This window comes from Rosa rugosa, chromosome 2, assembly GCF_958449725.1.
Source record: "Rosa rugosa chromosome 2, drRosRugo1.1, whole genome shotgun sequence".
NCBI classification, from domain to species: Eukaryota; Viridiplantae; Streptophyta; class Magnoliopsida; order Rosales; family Rosaceae; genus Rosa; species Rosa rugosa.
Genome location: NC_084821.1, coordinates 6,208,752 through 6,226,125, shown reverse-complemented (window position 1 = coordinate 6,226,125; position 17,374 = coordinate 6,208,752). Strand labels below are relative to the sequence as shown.

The following is a 17,374-nucleotide window of genomic DNA, read 5'->3' as shown; positions in this document are numbered from 1 at the left end:
TGTTAAGAAATATATATATGTTGGTGTTATGTATTTAATTGCAGTTGCAATATTAGTTCTAAGAAACAATTAATGAGATATCAGATGAAGAATATGATGAAGAATATGAACCAGATGAAGAATATGATGAAGAATATGAACCAGATGAAGAATATGATGAAGATGGATATTTTTTTTTTTTTTTCGGGATGGCCCGGTCCCGTCCCGATTCCGTCCCGATCCCGTTCGGGTTCGGGATGGTCGGGATCAATTCTCAAAAAGTGCCAATCCCGTCCCGTCCCGTCCCGAGTTTTATTTCCGGGTCGGGACCGGGATTACCACAATTTCGTCCCGTCCCGTCCCATGCCCAGCCCTAAGTTTACTATCGATGATGTCATCAACAAAGGCGTGTCACGATCATTTTTTAGCAATCCACGCCCTAATTTGTAATGAAACTACAACAAATGGAATTCACACTTCTTTTATTTTTTTGGTTGAGATTCTGATAAAAATACACAATTTAATTTATTAAAAACGAAAACATGGAGTGTGGACGGTAAAACGGAGAGTCTGAATTTCACTCTTTCTTTATTTAGACGAACTCTTTTATCTAAAAACCTTGACCACTAATTCTGAATGGTGACATTTTCATGTATTATAACACGAATTTTGATTTTTTGCTTGAGCAAGGGTAGATAAACTTGGTTGATCGTGGAGTTATGTCTCTTGCAGACATATCCATGGATATAACTAAGCTAGTTCAGACGATTGGTATTTCTCTTGTTTCATTTCGAGATATTGACACTTGAACTATGACAAAGTCTTGATGCCATGAAAAAGCTCTTGTAAATTGCTTCTATATCGTAATACTAAGGAGTACTCATCAATCTTGATTGGGGTAAGTTTGTTTACAGACTGCTTAAACCCTGACTCAGACTTGAGGTTTTGAGTTTTGAACACTATAAATAGACTCCCTCCGTCTTCTTTCTCTCCCTTATTAGGGTTTGCGCCGAAGCCTTATTCTCTCAAGTCAGAGAAGAAGCCGCTCTCCTTCTCAGACGAAACTTGTGCAGGTAATCAACTCTCTCTAGCTTGCTTCGATTCCATGCCTGTTCCTCTAATTAAGAAAAAGATTGAAACTTTAGCCATATAGAAACACAATGCTGTGTGAAAGCCTTTAACTTTAACTCGCATTGTTGGTGTTTGTGATGCCTGTGGTTTCTCTAGTTTGTTTCATAAACAAAGAAAAAGATGGGAACTTTAGCCATGTAGAAGCGGAATTAATGTTGTGTATTCCATGCCTGTTTCTCTAATTTGATTCGCAAACAAAGAAAAAGATCATATCTATTTATCTAGCCTAGATGAACAAGATTACTATCTGACTTTATTCTGAGATGAGCCTGTATAACTTTGTCTCTCTACAAATTGCAGCAATTTACTGGAAAACCGGAGCAATGTCAGACTATCTTCCTCAGGAAGTCATAACCAATATATTACTTAGACTACCCAGTAAATCTCTGGTCATATGCACCTCAGTCTGCAAGTCGTGGAGGTCCATGATTAAAGACTCAAGCTTTATTGGCGCCCACCTCAGCCGAACTATCAATTTTAACAACCACCATGGCACTCACCTCCTACTACTTCACAGGTTTTCTAGCATCAGTGACCACAGGAGTTCAGTCCACGGGGTAAAAGAGGAGGTTTACTCTTTGCATTATGATAACAATGCTTTTGATGATTGCTGTGAGATAGCATTTCAATCTCCAATTGCTGATACGGAAATGTATAATGAGTGTTTCCGTGTGGTTGGTGTTTGTAATGGGCTGGTATGCCTCGCAGATGATTTAGAACGCTATGGTTACAACTTCTTGATATGGAATCCCTCTATAAGAAAGTTAGTAACCCTTCCCAAGCCTGGCCTTACCTTTCAGACTGTTGGTGGGTATTATGCTTATCATGGGTTCGCATTTGATGCTATTACCAATGACTATAAGGTTGTGAGGCTTGTCTATTATGAATATGAATGGACGGAGGAAGAAACTCATAATCGAACTTCTGTGGAGGTTTATTCCCTAGCTGCAGGCTCATGGAGTAGTCCTAGATTTGTTGATCCCCAATGTTCGTTGCTTGGACAACGCTTATCCCAGGCTTTTGTTAATGGGGCTCTTCATTGGGATGCATACGGTTTGGGAAGTAAGCTACATTATATATTGGCATTTGATGTGGGCAGTGAGTTATTCCGGGAGATAATGATGCCAAAGAGTTTGGATTGGGATTTATTTAAGCCATGGCATGGAGACTTGTCATTGGATTGTCTGTTTCAGGAGATGGAAAATCCCTTGCTCTGTTCATGAGGTATGATGGTTATATAAATCCCAATTCTTTACTGGATGTATGGGTAATGAAAGAGTATTGTGTGGAGGAGTCGTGGACCAAATTGGTAACTCTCCGTCCACAAGGTCCACAAAGAAGTTTACCTAGAGCTTTATGTTTTAGGAAGAGCGGTGAAGTAGTAATGGTACGTAATCTTAAGCAGCATTATGGAGGCGAAGAAGCTATAAATGAATTAGTTTCGCTAGATCTTGTGAGTGGACAATTCAAGAATCTTGGGATTTGTGGATATAAATATTACACTATTGATCCTTATGAAGAAAGCATTGTCTTACTTGACAGGAATGGAGCAGTTTCTTGCTGAGGAATAGAAGAGGTAAGTTGATTATGTGGAGAGCTGTTTTTCCATATATTTTTATGGTCTTGATTTTGTTCGTATATATGATCATTAGATTTTATAATCGCAACAATGTTTCATATTTCGTATTTGTAATACATTTTCTGTCATTTATTCAGGATGAGTGTCTTTTAACTTTTAAGTGCTTGCAAAACAGTAGACTGGAACATTTGGTCACATGGCGAAGTTTGTGGTACAGTTTTATTTGCTTAATGGTTCATGCAATGACTGCTTTCTTTCCAATACAGTTCATGTAATGAATTGATAAATGCAGTTTTATTTGCTTGTTTAGAACTATCCATAGTTCATTTCCCAATTTTGTCTTTAGATTTACCACTAAGAAGCTAAGTTCAGTGATGAGGAAGTAATCAATTAGTACATGTGACTACTGATATCTATCATAAAACTCTGCATTGACTAACATTGTGCTCTTTCGGTTTATGTTTTGTTGCAGATTCGTAGTGCCAGTACATAACTACAATCTTTTGCTTTAAGTGCTATTGTATCTTCTTTGGATGCAAGTTCTAATCTAAGTGCCTTTGTATTTTCTTGAGTAGTTTTCTTCTGCTATTGTAAACTTAACTTTGAGAGAACAGTTCGGAAATATGAACTATAGAGGAACTGCTTTTGCAATTGTACGTTACTTATTTCCCTGAGGTCATTAATCAACTATATTTATTATGCCAACCGAGTATAGGCTGTAAAAAATGTTGACTGCAATTATTTATTATGTAAAAAATGTTATGGTTTAACTGTTTAATCATCTGTCCTTGAGAGAACTGTGAACAAAGATTATTGTAGTTGGTTTTAGTACTTTTACAATTATTCTCTTTCATAGGAAAATTAGGGGGTTTTGATTAGAGGTTTGTAACCACCACAAGCATAAAAATAATAACTTTTTTTTTTTTGAATAGAAATTGATATCATTAGAATCAATAGCCCGGCATTCAGCCAATGGCTAGAGTCTAGCTACACTTACAGAAAGATAGCCGGCAAGAAAATCCGGAACCCTAATCTAAGCAAAGCAAACTCATTACAAGTCACTGATAAGCTCGCTATAATTAGCGAACTTATAGACAAAGAAACTCCAAAGTCTTCTAGGGCAAAATCATATTCTAACCTCCCATTAGCCAATCACGCAATTGTGGTACCAATAGAAAGCCACTTCCTAGCCAACAAATAGGAGCAACTCCTTATCCATAAGCCGCTTGAACGCCAATCTTGTTCCAGATAATTACCAACTCCAGCAGAAGTTATGATCCGAAACGATTGGTCCTGGACCATAAGTCGACCTGAAAGCCCAAGAAAGTCCACATCTCAGGCCAGGCCCATCTTCAGCACTAAGTGACAAATGAGGGTGGCAAGACACCCTCCCTACTGGCCCACAGCATGGAGCCCATCAGCCCAAGGTTAGACCCAAGCCCAAGAGCCCAGGCCCAAACTCGAGCAACAAGGACAACAACCCTAGCCCGTATTGGCCAGGCTGCTGCTGCCGTGTTCCGCCCCTCCGGTGGTCGCCCGGTCCACCGCGCCATCAGATCCGGCAAAAACTCCGAGCAGAGACTGTTGACTACCCAAGCTGTGCACCCCTTCCTCGCCTAGCGGTGCAACCTAAAGCTAAAACCACCAGCCAAATCAAATCACTGCAGAGATCACAGACCCACACTCTACAATCCGAGCACCTGCACAGTAGCCGGCGACTCGTTAATGCCTCCGGTGACACAAAAGATGTAACTCTGCCAAATTCGAGCACCTGACAACAGCCGAAACCAGGGAGATCGAAGTCGTCCGCAAGCCACCGTCTCCACGCCGACACCGTAGGACGCTCACGGGCTGGATCGAACCCAGAAAAAACACGGTCAGAGAGGCCTCCAATTCAGAAACCTCTCGCCGCAACCCACGATCGACGCTGAGGATCCGCTCCGCGCCGCCGCCTAACCTCAACGCTCCACGGACGCCGCCTTGCCTGAAGAAAGAACGTCGCCGCCAGTCGAAACCTAGGTTTCGAAACCAAAGTCGCTCCGAGAAGCTCGGAGACGCTTTCTTGAAAGAACGATAAATCATTTATAAAAAAAAAAAAAAAAATAATAATAATAACTTTGTTTTAGTCTGAACTAATAAATCGAGTTGGACAAGGGGAATTTATATTTGTAATCCAAGTATCAAACTTTCCTTTTTCTTTATCTAGTCCTCCAGTCTTCCTACCATCAGGAGACCACCATTCCTTGTATACAATAGCTTTTGTGATTTGTGAGATGTCTCAAGTTTACTCATATTTGAGCACATGCAGTTTGGTTGTGGACAGAGATGATGGTGATTTATAGTTTCCACATAATGCATGATCACGCTAATCCTCTTCAGATAAGAATATGATTCCTTCTGTAACACCTATCCAAAGGAATCCTCAACCGTCCAATTTCGCGAATACAATACCAGTTGGTCTCAAGAATACGAATCTGGTAACGCACAAAAGCATGGTGCCTTTTTGTTGTAAGAATATGCTTTAGAAGTACAATGCATATCTGCAGTCAACGAGGGCTGAGAGCAGGCCGAGGATAACACAATTTTGGTTGAAGTTGTCTGCAACGCTCGGTTTTGTAAAACAGAGTTACAAAGGCATGACAATAAATGTATATCTGATCAATAATCCACTACTGCCAACAACTAAATAAATTTGTATCACATGTTCCGAACACGACAAGAATAATCTACAAATTTCTCATTGCACATCAAGTGTTGATAGGAAACACAGAGCCACCAAACTGATCTTACACTCTTCTAGATATACAGAAAAAATTGGAAAAATAAATCACTAGTGATTCAAATGATATTAATTAAGATACAAGGAATTAGCATACCTTGGGAGTAGAGAGAGGGCACTCAAAAACCAACTGGTAAAGAATAATGCACTTGCAGTCAGATTAAGCTGCAGGTGCAAATAAATAAATAAAAACTGCTGGGGAATAATAACAGGCTTTCTACACATCTTTATCCTTTGGTTCATCCAGAACAAATTCCACGTATAAATCCTTGAGAGCAATCACAACCGTGGTTATGAGCGGGCCCATAATTGCACCCTGAGAAAGGACGAGCATCAGTACTGTGTCATGAAATCAAGGTATTCAAGTATTCACTGTATACTATAACAGAATGGAATAGCATCATGTTCCGTGCCATTAGATGATGTTACAAATTTAGCTTAAGAATGTAATAATCAAGGTGATATGACCAAGTGCTTCCTGGAGCAATGAAGTTTCTTTTAACCTTTTAGCTTCAAAATCAGTAAACAAGGCTTTGATTATACAAAGAAAATGATGAGTCTGATTAAGATATATGAGTTGAAAGCTGAAGCTAGTTCAACTCTTCGATCAATTAACTTAATTTGATGTGAACAAGCACCTGCATCAGCACTATACCTCCATATTGGACATGGATTTGGAAAGAAAAATAAAATGAAACAAAGATCGGGTTGAGTATAAAAAACAGTATATGTAATGATGAAACTAGAAGAGTGAAAAAGTTTACCTCCAATGCAGATGGAAACAATGTCATTCCACCAATGATGCTAAGTCCTGTGAGATATTCACTATGACCCGGTATATCCTCCTGAATTTCAGATGAACCATAATCCATAAGCACAAGATGACTACTGGACAAGATGATGGCTACTATGTATCTACCTTCCAACAGCAGTTGAAGAGCTGCTGGAATAGTTGCAAACCAAGATGGGAATATTGGCAGCACGGAGCTGAAGATGGCAAGAACAGTGGACATGTACAAGAAGTGTATCTTAAATAGTCTGAATAAAAGCCATGTAAGACATCCTTGAAAAATGGCAATCTCAGCTGTCGCCAAAAGAACACCGGATATGGCATTATCAAGAACTTCAACACATCTAACCCTTGCAGACTTTGAAATTGGAACCATACTCATTGCTTGTTCAGTCACTCCCCCAGACTCGGATGTGATCAGATAATACAATACCCAGAAGAATACCATCAACTGAGACACAAAATTGAAGACCTCAGCTGCTCCAGACACAATAGAACTCCCAATGGAAAACATAATTTTTGCACTGCCTCCAACAACTGATCTACTACTGGCAAGCACGCGCTGTGACACATCCATTCCTCGCATGGCAAACCCTTTTGCCTTCTCAACCAAATCCTCCCTGGTGATTACTAATTCATTAACAATTGCATGAACCTCTGTGTAAATATTTCCCCATTCCCTTTTACTGATCCGATTCCTCAAACTCACAAGCTTTTCTGTGTATGGTGATGGGGTAGCTAAAGCATTTGAAGGCTCGGAAGAATTAACAGACTGTTTTAGTGCAAAATGCTTAATCCCGGTCGCAAATTCTGTCATATTATACTGCATTGCCAAACTATCTAGCTGCTCAGACACTGTCTCATACAACTTGGAACTGTACCTATCCATCATTCCAGGAACATCATTCTCATCCATCCACTGCTTAATACCCATCTTCTCAGTATAATTACTCTCTTCCACATGCAACTTCAACGAAATCACCGCGTCCTTACTCTCAACTCCAATCTTATACGAAAAAAACGTGACACCAACCAAGAACCCCACAATCATAGCAAAAATCAACCCAATTGCCACAATGGTCTTCAACCTAATCAACACCCTCCTAGTGAAATAAGCACTAATGGGGCTGCGCCGAAAGCTACTACACCTCAAAGAGGACACAGTCCGCATTGTCGAATCCACACCCTTAGCATTAAAAACAAAGCCTAATCCAACAATCCCCAAAGACCCAACACCACCAATCCTCTCATAAGCAAGTATAAGTATCCAAAACGACACCAACCACCTCAACAGCTTAGAAAACTCACTCTGGTGCTTCCTCCGGTGCTCCGATTTCGGCTTCCTGAGGAACACCCTCAAACAAATCTCCCTAACCTCCACAAGGGTACCCACAAAAACCCGGAAAATCGCAACAGGAACAGCCAAAACAGTCTCAGTCAGCCCAAGCCTCAATGGCTCAGACCAAAACCCCACAAGGGCTTGCTGTATACCTCTCAAAGGAATTGAACACAACACAGCCCACTGAATAGGCCTCAAGTACTCCTCTAAAAGCTTACCCACAGCATAGAATATAAAAATGGTGAAGGCCAGACCAGCATGCGCCATGGTTATGTACAGGGCTAGCCGTACCTGGGGATCGCCGGTTGGGCCGGTTTTGTGATCTGGGCCGGCCGGTTTCGGCGGGTCCGGAGCCGGCGACGGCGGCGCGTGAGGGTCCGGTGTAGATTTCCGGTTTGAAGCTGATCGGAACATGTCCTGCCATGCAGGGTTGGATGAGTCCGGCTCCGAATTCGGGTCGGAATATGGAACTAACGACATGGGTTGATGCAGAAAATGTTAAAGGTTGAATCTTTATTGAGGGAGAGTATGAAAGTTTGAATCTTTAGTGAGGGAGAATATGAAAGTTTGAATCTTTGGGAGGTTTAGTGAATCGGGTTTATTGGGTTTTTGGTGTTGAGCTGAATTGGCAAGAAATCAGAACAGAGAAACAGAGAGATGGGGGGTGGACCCAATTGGGAAACTGAATAGTTCAGTTGATGCTGAAATGTTGTGGAATATTGACCATAAATGAGGAAGAAGAAGATGATGATGGTGGTGATGTGTGAAACAGTGATTCTGCTCTGGCAGGATTTTTTCTTCAATCTTACAAAGTCGAGTCTTTCTTTGACGAATTGGAAGGGGGGTCTTTTATGTAGTCGGCAAGACGTGATTGCGCGGTGACCAAATGGCTGGAATCACTTTTTTTCCACTCGTTTTCTTCTTCCTGTTTGTTCTGTCATGTGCCACTTGTCTTTGTTGCAATTTTACCTGAATGTGATTTTGTTCCATTAACTCCGAAATTGATTCTGATTTGGGACTAATCAAGAGGTTAATTGATTCTAATTAGCGGCTAATTAAGTGGGTAATTGATTGAAATTTTTTTTTTTGAGGGCAACGGAAGACTAATCCATTGATGGTAAATCATACGACCTCACTCAATCAATCTTAAAGGGTACAAACACCCCTCATATTACAATGCATGCTCTCGAAGAGTACTAAATCCGAATAAATAACTAAAGACCGAACTGACTGCACAAGCCGTCAGACTAAAACCCTAAAGGAAATGCAAAAACTGAAAACCAAAGGAAACTAACAACTAAAATTATTCTGACATAACCCTAAATCTCCGCATCTGCCTTGATTAGTTCAGGGCCTAAGACCCTCTTGGTGTAGCCCTTCACCTGTCAAAGCAGTGAACAGCCTGGATATAGGATCATGTTGAGTCAACCCACAGCAAGCTCACCAAAAGCCCCGCCCAACTTCAGCCCAAATCAGAAAGAGGAGGGAAAGTGGACTTAAGCCCAACAGCCCAGCCCAACTCCCACTACCCTCACTCTGAGTTTGGATCGGAGAGCACCGGAATCCTAGTAGGCTCGCCGGAGCCACTGCTACTCCGACACCGGCCTCAGCCCTTCCAACACTTCCGGCGGTCGACCTTGCCCTTCCGCCATGGGAAGAAAACGACGAAGCCTGGTGTGGGTGCTCACCAAATCCCGCCGGCAATCAAATCTGCCTCCAAGCCTCGACTCGACTGCCCTCCCAAAGCCGCTGCACATATCTGATTTGGTCTAAGCCGACGAAGGAGACGCCGCCGCTAAAGCAAGACCCACTTCAAAGTCCGAAGCCGCATGCCTTCCGCCCAAAAGATCGGCGCCGATTCGCTCCGAATGGAAAACTGCTTACGCAGGAAATCCGTCCGAAACCGGACTCGTCACACCACCGTCTCACCCGAGAAACGAGTCTCGTCCTCCTTTGTCTGGAAAAACGACACCGGAGCGCCCTGCTGCAGATCGGAGCCACGAGAGACGCTGCCGCACTGCTCGCGAAACCTTTCGGTCTTTTTTTGGGTAATTGATTGAAATTGATCATAATTAAGAGAGTTATATAGTCAAAATTACTCATCCTCTAAATCACACTTTAAGATTACCTCTACAAAAAATAAATCAAATTGGAGATCATTTGTTTATTTAATTGTGTTAAACAAATATATAATATTGGGTAAAATTTAATATTCTCACCGTATTTGTTTCAGTTGCTCATTTGTAATGATAATCTTTAAAGGGTGATTTAAAAAATGAACAGCATAAAATAAAAGATTAAGAAGAGTTTAGACAAGCTAATCCAAACTAATTTAGACAAGAGTATTAATTTCATGGAAAGTACCCGAACTCATTTGAAACATGTACAATCCAAATTGATTGATATTGGCTCACCATATCTGTTTAGACTTCTACGTCATTTACGCACACACAAATAATTCAAACATAAAAAAATAAAAATAAAAATTGGAAAAATCATATGATCGGCTTACGAAAGCTAATGATAAGAAGCTTAACATTATCCTCATCATAACGTCATAGTCATGGATTCATGTACACAGAAATACATATGGCTTTATTTCTTATTCATAAATTCATGTACATGAATTTGGAAGACACTTGTGGAGCACACATTCGTACTACTTGGACAAATTACAAGCTTCACCAATGCCAGAAGTTCCTCCAAAATCTGATATTGGAAAACATAGAGCGTTCATATGCATACTTTAATGGAATTTACATTCACATATTGCTTACGCTAATTCTCTTCCGAAGGCAAAAGTAAGCACAGATTCTGTAACATATAGCCATTGCCAGCAAAACCCAGACTTCTTTCATGCCACCATCCAAGTTCACCATCTCAAATGTTGGTGAACTCTGCAGAGGTCTGCACCCTCCTATGCTCTCACACTCGTACAAGTCATCTCCAGAATACTGGACTTTGAGTAGAAGCCTGAAGCCGTACCACATAAACGATAAGTACTTCAACCACTGCATGAATTTTGGTATGTGCTGCAACCAAAACAACATTCTGTATCAGTTAGGAAAGCAACTAAGTACAACTAATGCGCGCTACAAATTGGATTGGACTGGAATAGATTGGTTGCTGTATAGCAGTACTAGTACTATAAAGTCGGTCTAGCAGTTCTAGTTACCTGTACATAATAGCCTCCAGTTAGAAGAAACAGCATTAGTATCAATGAGGCAACCATTCCAGCCCTTTTAATACTTAAAATTAGAGCTCCAAAAAGCTCTCCTGCTCCCTAATTAGGAAAAGAGGGAAATGTATTAACTTTTAGTTAAACCATCAGATCGAAATTTCTTTTAAATGTGTTGGAATTGTGTCGACTTACTTGGCTTGTGATAGCTACCAATAAAATGGCAAACAATGTGAGGAAGAAGCAAGGAACTGTGTTCTTGAATCCAGCCATGAAGTAAAGAATCAACATGAAAAATGTGGGGTAGAATACATGTGCTATCATATCACAGAGAGTGCTGCACACATAGTACACACTCAATCGATACATGTCTGCTTTCCTTTCTTTGACCAGGAAGATTTGTTCAAATGGAAACACGTATACTGCTCCAAAAATTGATGAAGATGTCCAGAAAATGCAGATGTAGAACATTAAGCCAACCTGCATAAAGAGGACACATATTATAGGATGTTTCTATAGTAATTTTTTTTTTCATTTTTTTCGTAATCACGGTCTAAGAAATTTTACCTGATCTCGGAGATGAGCCTCAGTGTCAGTCTTTGATTTCCACCAAAGAAGTCCCAATAAGATAGCAACTCCAACCGCTTGAACCAATCTTAGCTTATCAAAATAGTCCCTGCACCTTTCTCTAAATGTTCTCTTGAACAATATCATGAACTGTTCACCCCAAGAGATTGTCCAATCTTTCTTAACCTGAACAGCTAGTCGAAGATGTTCGGGTGCCTTTCTCCCTCGATGATTCTCTTCCTTTTCCTTAGTCTCCAGCTGGCTTTTGTACTTGAGTTGTAGGTACTAACATAATGTAAAGCAGATGCTGAGAACAATACTATACAAAGAGTTTAGGTAGTACTCTAAATTTGAACTAGTAGTCTTACTTTGATCACAGCCTTCTCAGAGTCTAGTGTTCCTTGCCCTTGAGGTAATAGTAGATCTTGCGGAAAGCTAATGTCATTAATTTGTCCAGTGGCTAAATCAAGCAAAAACTCTGCAGGGTTCATAGGTATTTGCGGTACGAATCTCAAAGCCGAAAAATACTCCAAAGACTCTCCGGCCTTTCCATAGTACACCGGGTATCCTTCTGCTATCAGCAAAAGTTTGTCAAACATATGAAACATTCTGCTTGACGGCTGGTGAATAGTTGTGATTATTGTTCTTCCACCCTGTAGACCATGAAACTTTGATTTTGTTAGCACTTCTTCACTATATGATTTGAAATGTTAGCTATCTTACCTTAGCAAGTCCTTGAAGAATCATAAGGAGCCTATTGGCTGAGGTAGAATCAAGGCCTGAAGTTGGTTCATCAAGCAACAACAATGAAGGATCTACAAGAATTTCATAACCGATACTGGTTCTTTTCCTTTCTCCTCCTGATATCCCTTTGACAAATCCTCCCCCTATTCTTGTGTGACGACATCTACGGTTACATGCATGACAGATAATTTAGCAAAGTTTACTTGAAATAAAACACTCTGAATATACTCCTCAGTACATTGTACATATGTACCTTTCGAGACCAAGCTCCTTCATAATCGTCTCCACTCTTGCATACTTTTCTTGTCGGCTCATGCTGCCTGGAAGCCGTAAAAATGCAGAGAAAACCAAGGTTTCTTCCACTGTTAATTGTGGGAACAGCACATCATCTTGTGTCACAAATCCAATCCTATTCAGGTGAAAAAAAAAGAGTTTATTAACTAGTACAAACACTACCACATCAACTGCAACGTAACAAACATAGGGTAAGCTAACCTCCTCTTGAGAACTGGATTATATGGAATGTCATTATACGTTACTTTGCCTTTGACATTGTCTAGTAATCTTCCTCCTATCACTTTCAATAATGTTGTCTTCCCACTACCAGAAGGACCCATCAAGGCAAGAATTTCACCCGGTCCAATGCTTCCTGTTATCCCCTTCAATATCTGCTTGTAATTACTTTCTATGTGCAGCTGCGACGCTACTTTTGATACCATTGCCTTCACCATGTTGCTAGAAGCTTTGCTGTTTCTTACCTTAAACTCCACATCTTCAAACTGCACAACATGCACATGAAGATCATAAGCAAATAGAAAACATGTCATAATAAAGCTGCTAATTTAGATAAAGAGCCATTTTATATACCTTGAGAAAAATGGGAAGAGGGCCATCTTTGTTGGCAATGGAAGTCTCATCTTCTATATCTATCTCAGAGTACCTATTTCTAACATAAGCTTGAGACATGAAGTCTATGTTGTGGCCAAAGCTACTGCCCCCTGCAATTTGCATAGACCCAATTGTTGGTGGTGACAATGACATGTCCTCCCCAATTTCATCCTGTTTTCTAGTTTCCATCTTCTTTGACCAGCTTAGCTAGTTAGAAGCTGGAAGTGTTTTAATGGGGATGAATCAACTGTAACAAACCAAAGCCTGCATATATAGTTTTGAGGCAGGGTGTTGTTTGGTGAGCCACATGCTTTCAATGCCTAGTTTTGGGCTTAATGAAAAGCTTGTTTTCAGCTGCTGCTCTTTATTCCAAACCAAATTGACTTGCTTGGTAAACATGCCAAGGACATGACTAGGTATTAGCACTTTTATGGCACCCTATGGGAGCTCATTCCATTCTTAGGCCTCTGTTACCCTAAGCCAAAATAACTAGTCAAAATATGGACATATATGTCACTACCTTTCACATAGATCAATAAACATGAAGCAAAATAATTAGTTAGATCTTACAAGTAGGTCTTGATTAATTCAGTCATGAAGCCATTGAGGATCTACTTCCACAAACATACACCACAAAATTGGACAAATCTAATGCATAATAGCATATGGTAAACCACATAGCTCTAATGCTGTAATGTCTCTAAATCTTTAAATTTTTTTCTCAATAAAAATCTTAATTTTTATTTCCTAATTAGAAACTAACAGTCTATCGAATTTTAACTTAGTATTTAAATTAAGGATTAAATACTTGTTACTCCTCAAACTTTTGCCTGAAAAACAGTTTAGTCCCTCGCCTTTCAAATTAAACTGGATAGTCCTTATTCTTTCTAATTCTCATATAACAAGTCCAAAATGATCCGAAATGACTATTATGCCCCTCATTTTCTATTTTTATTATTATTTTAATTTTTTTCTCTATTTTTTTAATTTTTCTCCCCTTTTTTTTATACTCTCTCTCTCTCTCTCCCTCCCTCTCTCCCTCTCTCCTGGCCACACGGTCTCTCTCTCTCCCTCGACCTCTCTTCTTCTTCTCTTCCTCTGCCATCATCGGAGACCACCACTTCCGGCCACCATCTCACCACAATGGGCCAGGCCCGCCTCACCCTCACCGCGCGGACCCCTCCGGCAAAAAACGCCCTCCATACCCAGTCCGTCCGCTCTACGTTCACCAGCGGCACACTCTTCAGTCTCGTCTCCGATTCTGTCCACTCCTCTCCTCTGAAAAACGGCTGAATCGCCAAGATCCCGACCACCTTCAGATCTCGAAACTCGTGCTCGCTCGCTCTGATCGCCACGTGGTGCGCTATGTTCCCGCCGGCGCTGTCCCCGGCCAGAAAACACTGCCCGAGATTCACGCCCTCGAACAAGCTGCTTTGACTGTCGTCGATGAACTTGAGGACGTCGAAACCGTCGTCGTACTGACACGGATATCGATGCTCCAGCGCGAGGCGGTAGTTGACCGAGACAACGACGGAGGGGAGTTCGTGAGCGAGGCGTTGGCAGAAGGGAGTGGAAGCGCGGTCGCACCAGAGACTGTCACGGGCTGACAGGAAGAAGCTCAAGAGGACCTGGCCCATTGTGGTGAGATGGTGGCCGGAAGTGGTGGTCTCCGGTTGTTTGGACTTCTCCAATACGCTTTGATTTATAGCTCAAATATGTTTGGAGATTAATTTATTAGCTGGGCCAGTGAGTGGCCCTAGTTGATAATTAATGAGTCATTATTCCATCTTGAGAATCGCATCTAAGGCGACAGTGAAGATACTTCTCCAATACGCTTTGATTTATAGCTCAAATATGTTTGGAGATTAATTTATTAGCTGGGCCAGTGAGTGACCCTAGTTGATAATTAATGAGTCATTATTCCATCTTGAGAATCGCATCTAAGGCGACAGTGAAGATATTCCACCTTTTCCTACCACCGCAGGGCCAGCATAGTGGCCTGATGTTTTTTAAATAAAACATGATTAAAACCGATGCGGTTTTAGATGCTAAAGTTGCAGCAAAATATGGTGGTTTCAATTGGTCACACGTCATGATGACGATAGCCATGATCCAATCATCCTCTTTGGCATAAGACTCGCGAAGGATTAAATGAAAGCAAACAGTTTTCTATTTTGCATCTTATTTCGCCAAGTACTATAGGCCTTGATCTAGCCAGGAAAGCGGCTCCAACACCTACATTTGAGAAAATCAACAGAGAGCCAGCAAACAAGGCAGATACTTGTTGCTATACACATGGCGAAGCTACCACCAAGGAAGAGAAGGATCCTCATTCGCGATCAAAAGCAGTCTCCTTCGCATGGGGGGCACGCTAAAGTTTTGATTGCCTACAACCTGCCCAAGTTTCGCTAGATCCATGGGGGGCAATAAAGTTGGCAAAGGAAGCGTCAGTTCATGCCAAAGGCAATTCAGTAGTGGCATTCAAGCTTTATGGCCTATTTAGAGGCCTATATGGAAACAGTCAAGCCAATACAAGTGGCTTTGGAACAACGACTTTGGAGCAACGACATTATAAGAGGAGTGCTGATTCAAGACCTCTTCAGTCAAGACGAAGACCTTTGACTTCGAGGTCTGGGGGGCAATGTTTGGACCCAAAATAAGCATTTTGGCCTAACAAGGCGTGTCTTGGAGAAATTGAGCCAATGTCAGTGGCTCAAGCTATATATTGTCGACAAGTTCGAAATATATATTTAGAGGCAAAATAAAGCCTACTATGGAAGCATGGAAACATGAAAAGTCAACTTTAGCACATTTTCCTACTTCGGCTAGGAGAAACCGAGCTAAACAAGGAAGGAGGGGCGGCAGACTGACCAAATGAACTTGAAATGAGCTGAAACTTTCCAGATCCATTCTAGACAGCCCAAGGATCATTTCTTATGAAGAGTGCAAGAGCTTTTTTTGAGTGGAAGGCCTTCAAACAATCAGCCCAATTTTCTACAGAAGCAAAACTGGAAAACTGGACCTGTAAGAGGTCCAGCAGCATTTTCGGCCCAACCACATGGAATAAAAATCTGAAAATTTGTCAGGATGATCTACACTCATAGTTGAACATTTCATATGAAGAAGTCGAAGGCATATAATGAAGTCTTGTTGGAGAAATAATTGAAGGAATAAAGGGGCAGAAACTGACCTAAAACCAGCTCAATATTCACATGTTCATGTTTCCTACCCACATGAAGAAAGCTAGATGCTTTTCTCTTTTTCCTTGGATATATTTTTCTTCTACAATCTCTTTAATAGATCATCACCACTTCCATGTTGCTGCACCTTCATGCTTTGCTTTCATTTCATCTTTTCTCTATCTTTTCCATATTTTACAAGTGAACTTAGATCTACTTTCATTATTTTTCTTCCACTCATCATTTCACTCTTCTTTTTCTTCCCTATATAAACACCTTCTCCTCTCATTCTAAAACACACATTCACATACAACAACAACATCTCTAAGATGATCTAAGTTCTCTCTAGAGCAAACCTTTCTAAGAGCAACTCCTCTCCTTCTCTTTCTCTTAGCGGTGATCACACTCCTAGTCCTAGTCTTCTCAGAAGCCGACTTTCAGTGCCACCAAACCCTCTGTCAACGTACTTCGGTCCTAGTCTCCTCGGGAGCCGACGGTAGTGCCGCGACCACAACGGTTACAGAACCAGCCAAGCAAGGGTAACGCCCTAGCAACCCAGCCAAGCTAAAGTCACGCTTTAGCAAGATCTCAACATTTCCCGGTGATGTCGCTCTGCTCGATCTACAATATTGAGTATCGATTGTGTTAACAAGAAGAAACTTCAGCAAAGTCCTCACCACGAGGCAGAAAGAATCTCCATGACGAGGTTGGTGCTCTCCTCGTCTACAATCGCTTGAAAAGAAGTCAGGTCAAGGGACACCCCCGACGACCGCACCCGAACGGTGCTGGCACGCCCGCGCAAGAAAAGAGACTGTTGACCAGCTGCAGCAAAATTGGAGCCAAACATTTTGGCACGCCCAGTGATGGCAGAGGAAGAGAAGAAGAAGAGAGGACGAGGGAGAGAGAGAGAGTATATAAAAAGGGGAGAAAAATTAAAAAAAATAGAGAAAAAAATTAAAATAATAATAAAAATAGAAAATGAGGGGCATAATAGTCATTTCGGATCATTTTGGACTTGTTATATGAGAATTAGAGAGAATAAGGACTATCCAATTTAATTTGAAAGGCGAGGGACTAAACTGTTTTTCAGGCAAAAGTTTGAGTAGTAACAAGTATTTAATCCTTAAATTAATTTATCAAGAACTCGGTTGGATTGAAATTCAATCAATAAGTAGATAGTTTATCTATTGATTTTTGTTGAAATGATATAGTTATCGTCTT

At 41.0% G+C, this 17,374-nt stretch overlaps 3 protein-coding genes across 4 annotated transcripts; 1 reads left to right on the top strand and 2 right to left on the bottom strand.

The window, feature by feature from the left end:
* Nucleotides 1-887: 887 nt before the first annotated feature.
* LOC133733850 (F-box/kelch-repeat protein At3g23880-like) lies at nucleotides 888-2,884 on the top strand. 2 transcript variants are annotated; one of them, XR_009857938.1, is made up of 3 exons: nucleotides 888-1,052; nucleotides 1,411-2,686; nucleotides 2,827-2,884. XR_009857938.1 is itself a non-coding variant. In XM_062161493.1 (2 exons), exon 2 carries the CDS (start codon nucleotides 1,434-1,436, stop codon nucleotides 2,331-2,333), a length of 900 nt encoding a protein of 299 aa, XP_062017477.1. In that variant the 5' UTR covers nucleotides 888-1,052; nucleotides 1,411-1,433; the 3' UTR covers nucleotides 2,334-2,884. The 2 variants fall into 2 exon arrangements, 1 of the variants encoding a protein (XP_062017477.1); XM_062161493.1 differs by having other exon boundaries at nucleotides 1,411-2,884.
* A 2,517-nt stretch (nucleotides 2,885-5,401) lies between these two features.
* LOC133731587 (uncharacterized) lies at nucleotides 5,402-8,433 on the bottom strand. Its single transcript, XM_062158959.1, has 2 exons — nucleotides 6,233-8,433; nucleotides 5,402-5,784 (listed from the first exon to the last, which is right to left on the bottom strand). Exons 1-2 carry the CDS (start codon nucleotides 8,075-8,077, stop codon nucleotides 5,686-5,688), a joined length of 1,944 nt encoding a protein of 647 aa, XP_062014943.1. The 5' UTR covers nucleotides 8,078-8,433; the 3' UTR covers nucleotides 5,402-5,685.
* A 1,722-nt stretch (nucleotides 8,434-10,155) lies between these two features.
* Nucleotides 10,156-13,163, bottom strand: LOC133734291 (ABC transporter G family member 26). Its single transcript, XM_062161915.1, has 9 exons — nucleotides 12,954-13,163; nucleotides 12,582-12,865; nucleotides 12,340-12,495; nucleotides 12,066-12,249; nucleotides 11,711-11,995; nucleotides 11,343-11,627; nucleotides 10,971-11,255; nucleotides 10,773-10,880; nucleotides 10,156-10,629 (listed from the first exon to the last, which is right to left on the bottom strand). Exons 1-9 carry the CDS (start codon nucleotides 13,161-13,163, stop codon nucleotides 10,360-10,362), a joined length of 2,067 nt encoding a protein of 688 aa, XP_062017899.1. The 3' UTR covers nucleotides 10,156-10,359.
* Between the last annotated feature and the right edge of the window lie 4,211 nt (nucleotides 13,164-17,374).

What these genes read in the sequence shown, in the direction of transcription:
- LOC133734291 (XM_062161915.1), bottom strand. Translation starts at nt 13,163, where the DNA reads ATGGAAACTAGAAAACAGGATGAAATTGGGGAGGACATGTCATTGTCA. An exon ending in AAGGAGCTTGGTCTCGAAAG is followed by an intron (nt 12,250 to 12,339) that starts GTACATATGTAC and finishes ATGTAACCGTAG; the next exon opens with ATGTCGTCACACAAGAATAG. An exon ending in CTGAGAAGGCTGTGATCAAA is followed by an intron (nt 11,628 to 11,710) that starts GTAAGACTACTA and finishes ACATTATGTTAG; the next exon opens with TACCTACAACTCAAGTACAA.
- LOC133733850 (XM_062161493.1), top strand. Translation starts at nt 1,434, where the DNA reads ATGTCAGACTATCTTCCTCAGGAAGTCATAACCAATATATTACTTAGA.
- LOC133731587 (XM_062158959.1), bottom strand. Translation starts at nt 8,077, where the DNA reads ATGTCGTTAGTTCCATATTCCGACCCGAATTCGGAGCCGGACTCATCC. An exon ending in TGTTTCCATCTGCATTGGAG is followed by an intron (nt 5,785 to 6,232) that starts GTAAACTTTTTC and finishes GTCCTTTCTCAG; the next exon opens with GGTGCAATTATGGGCCCGCT.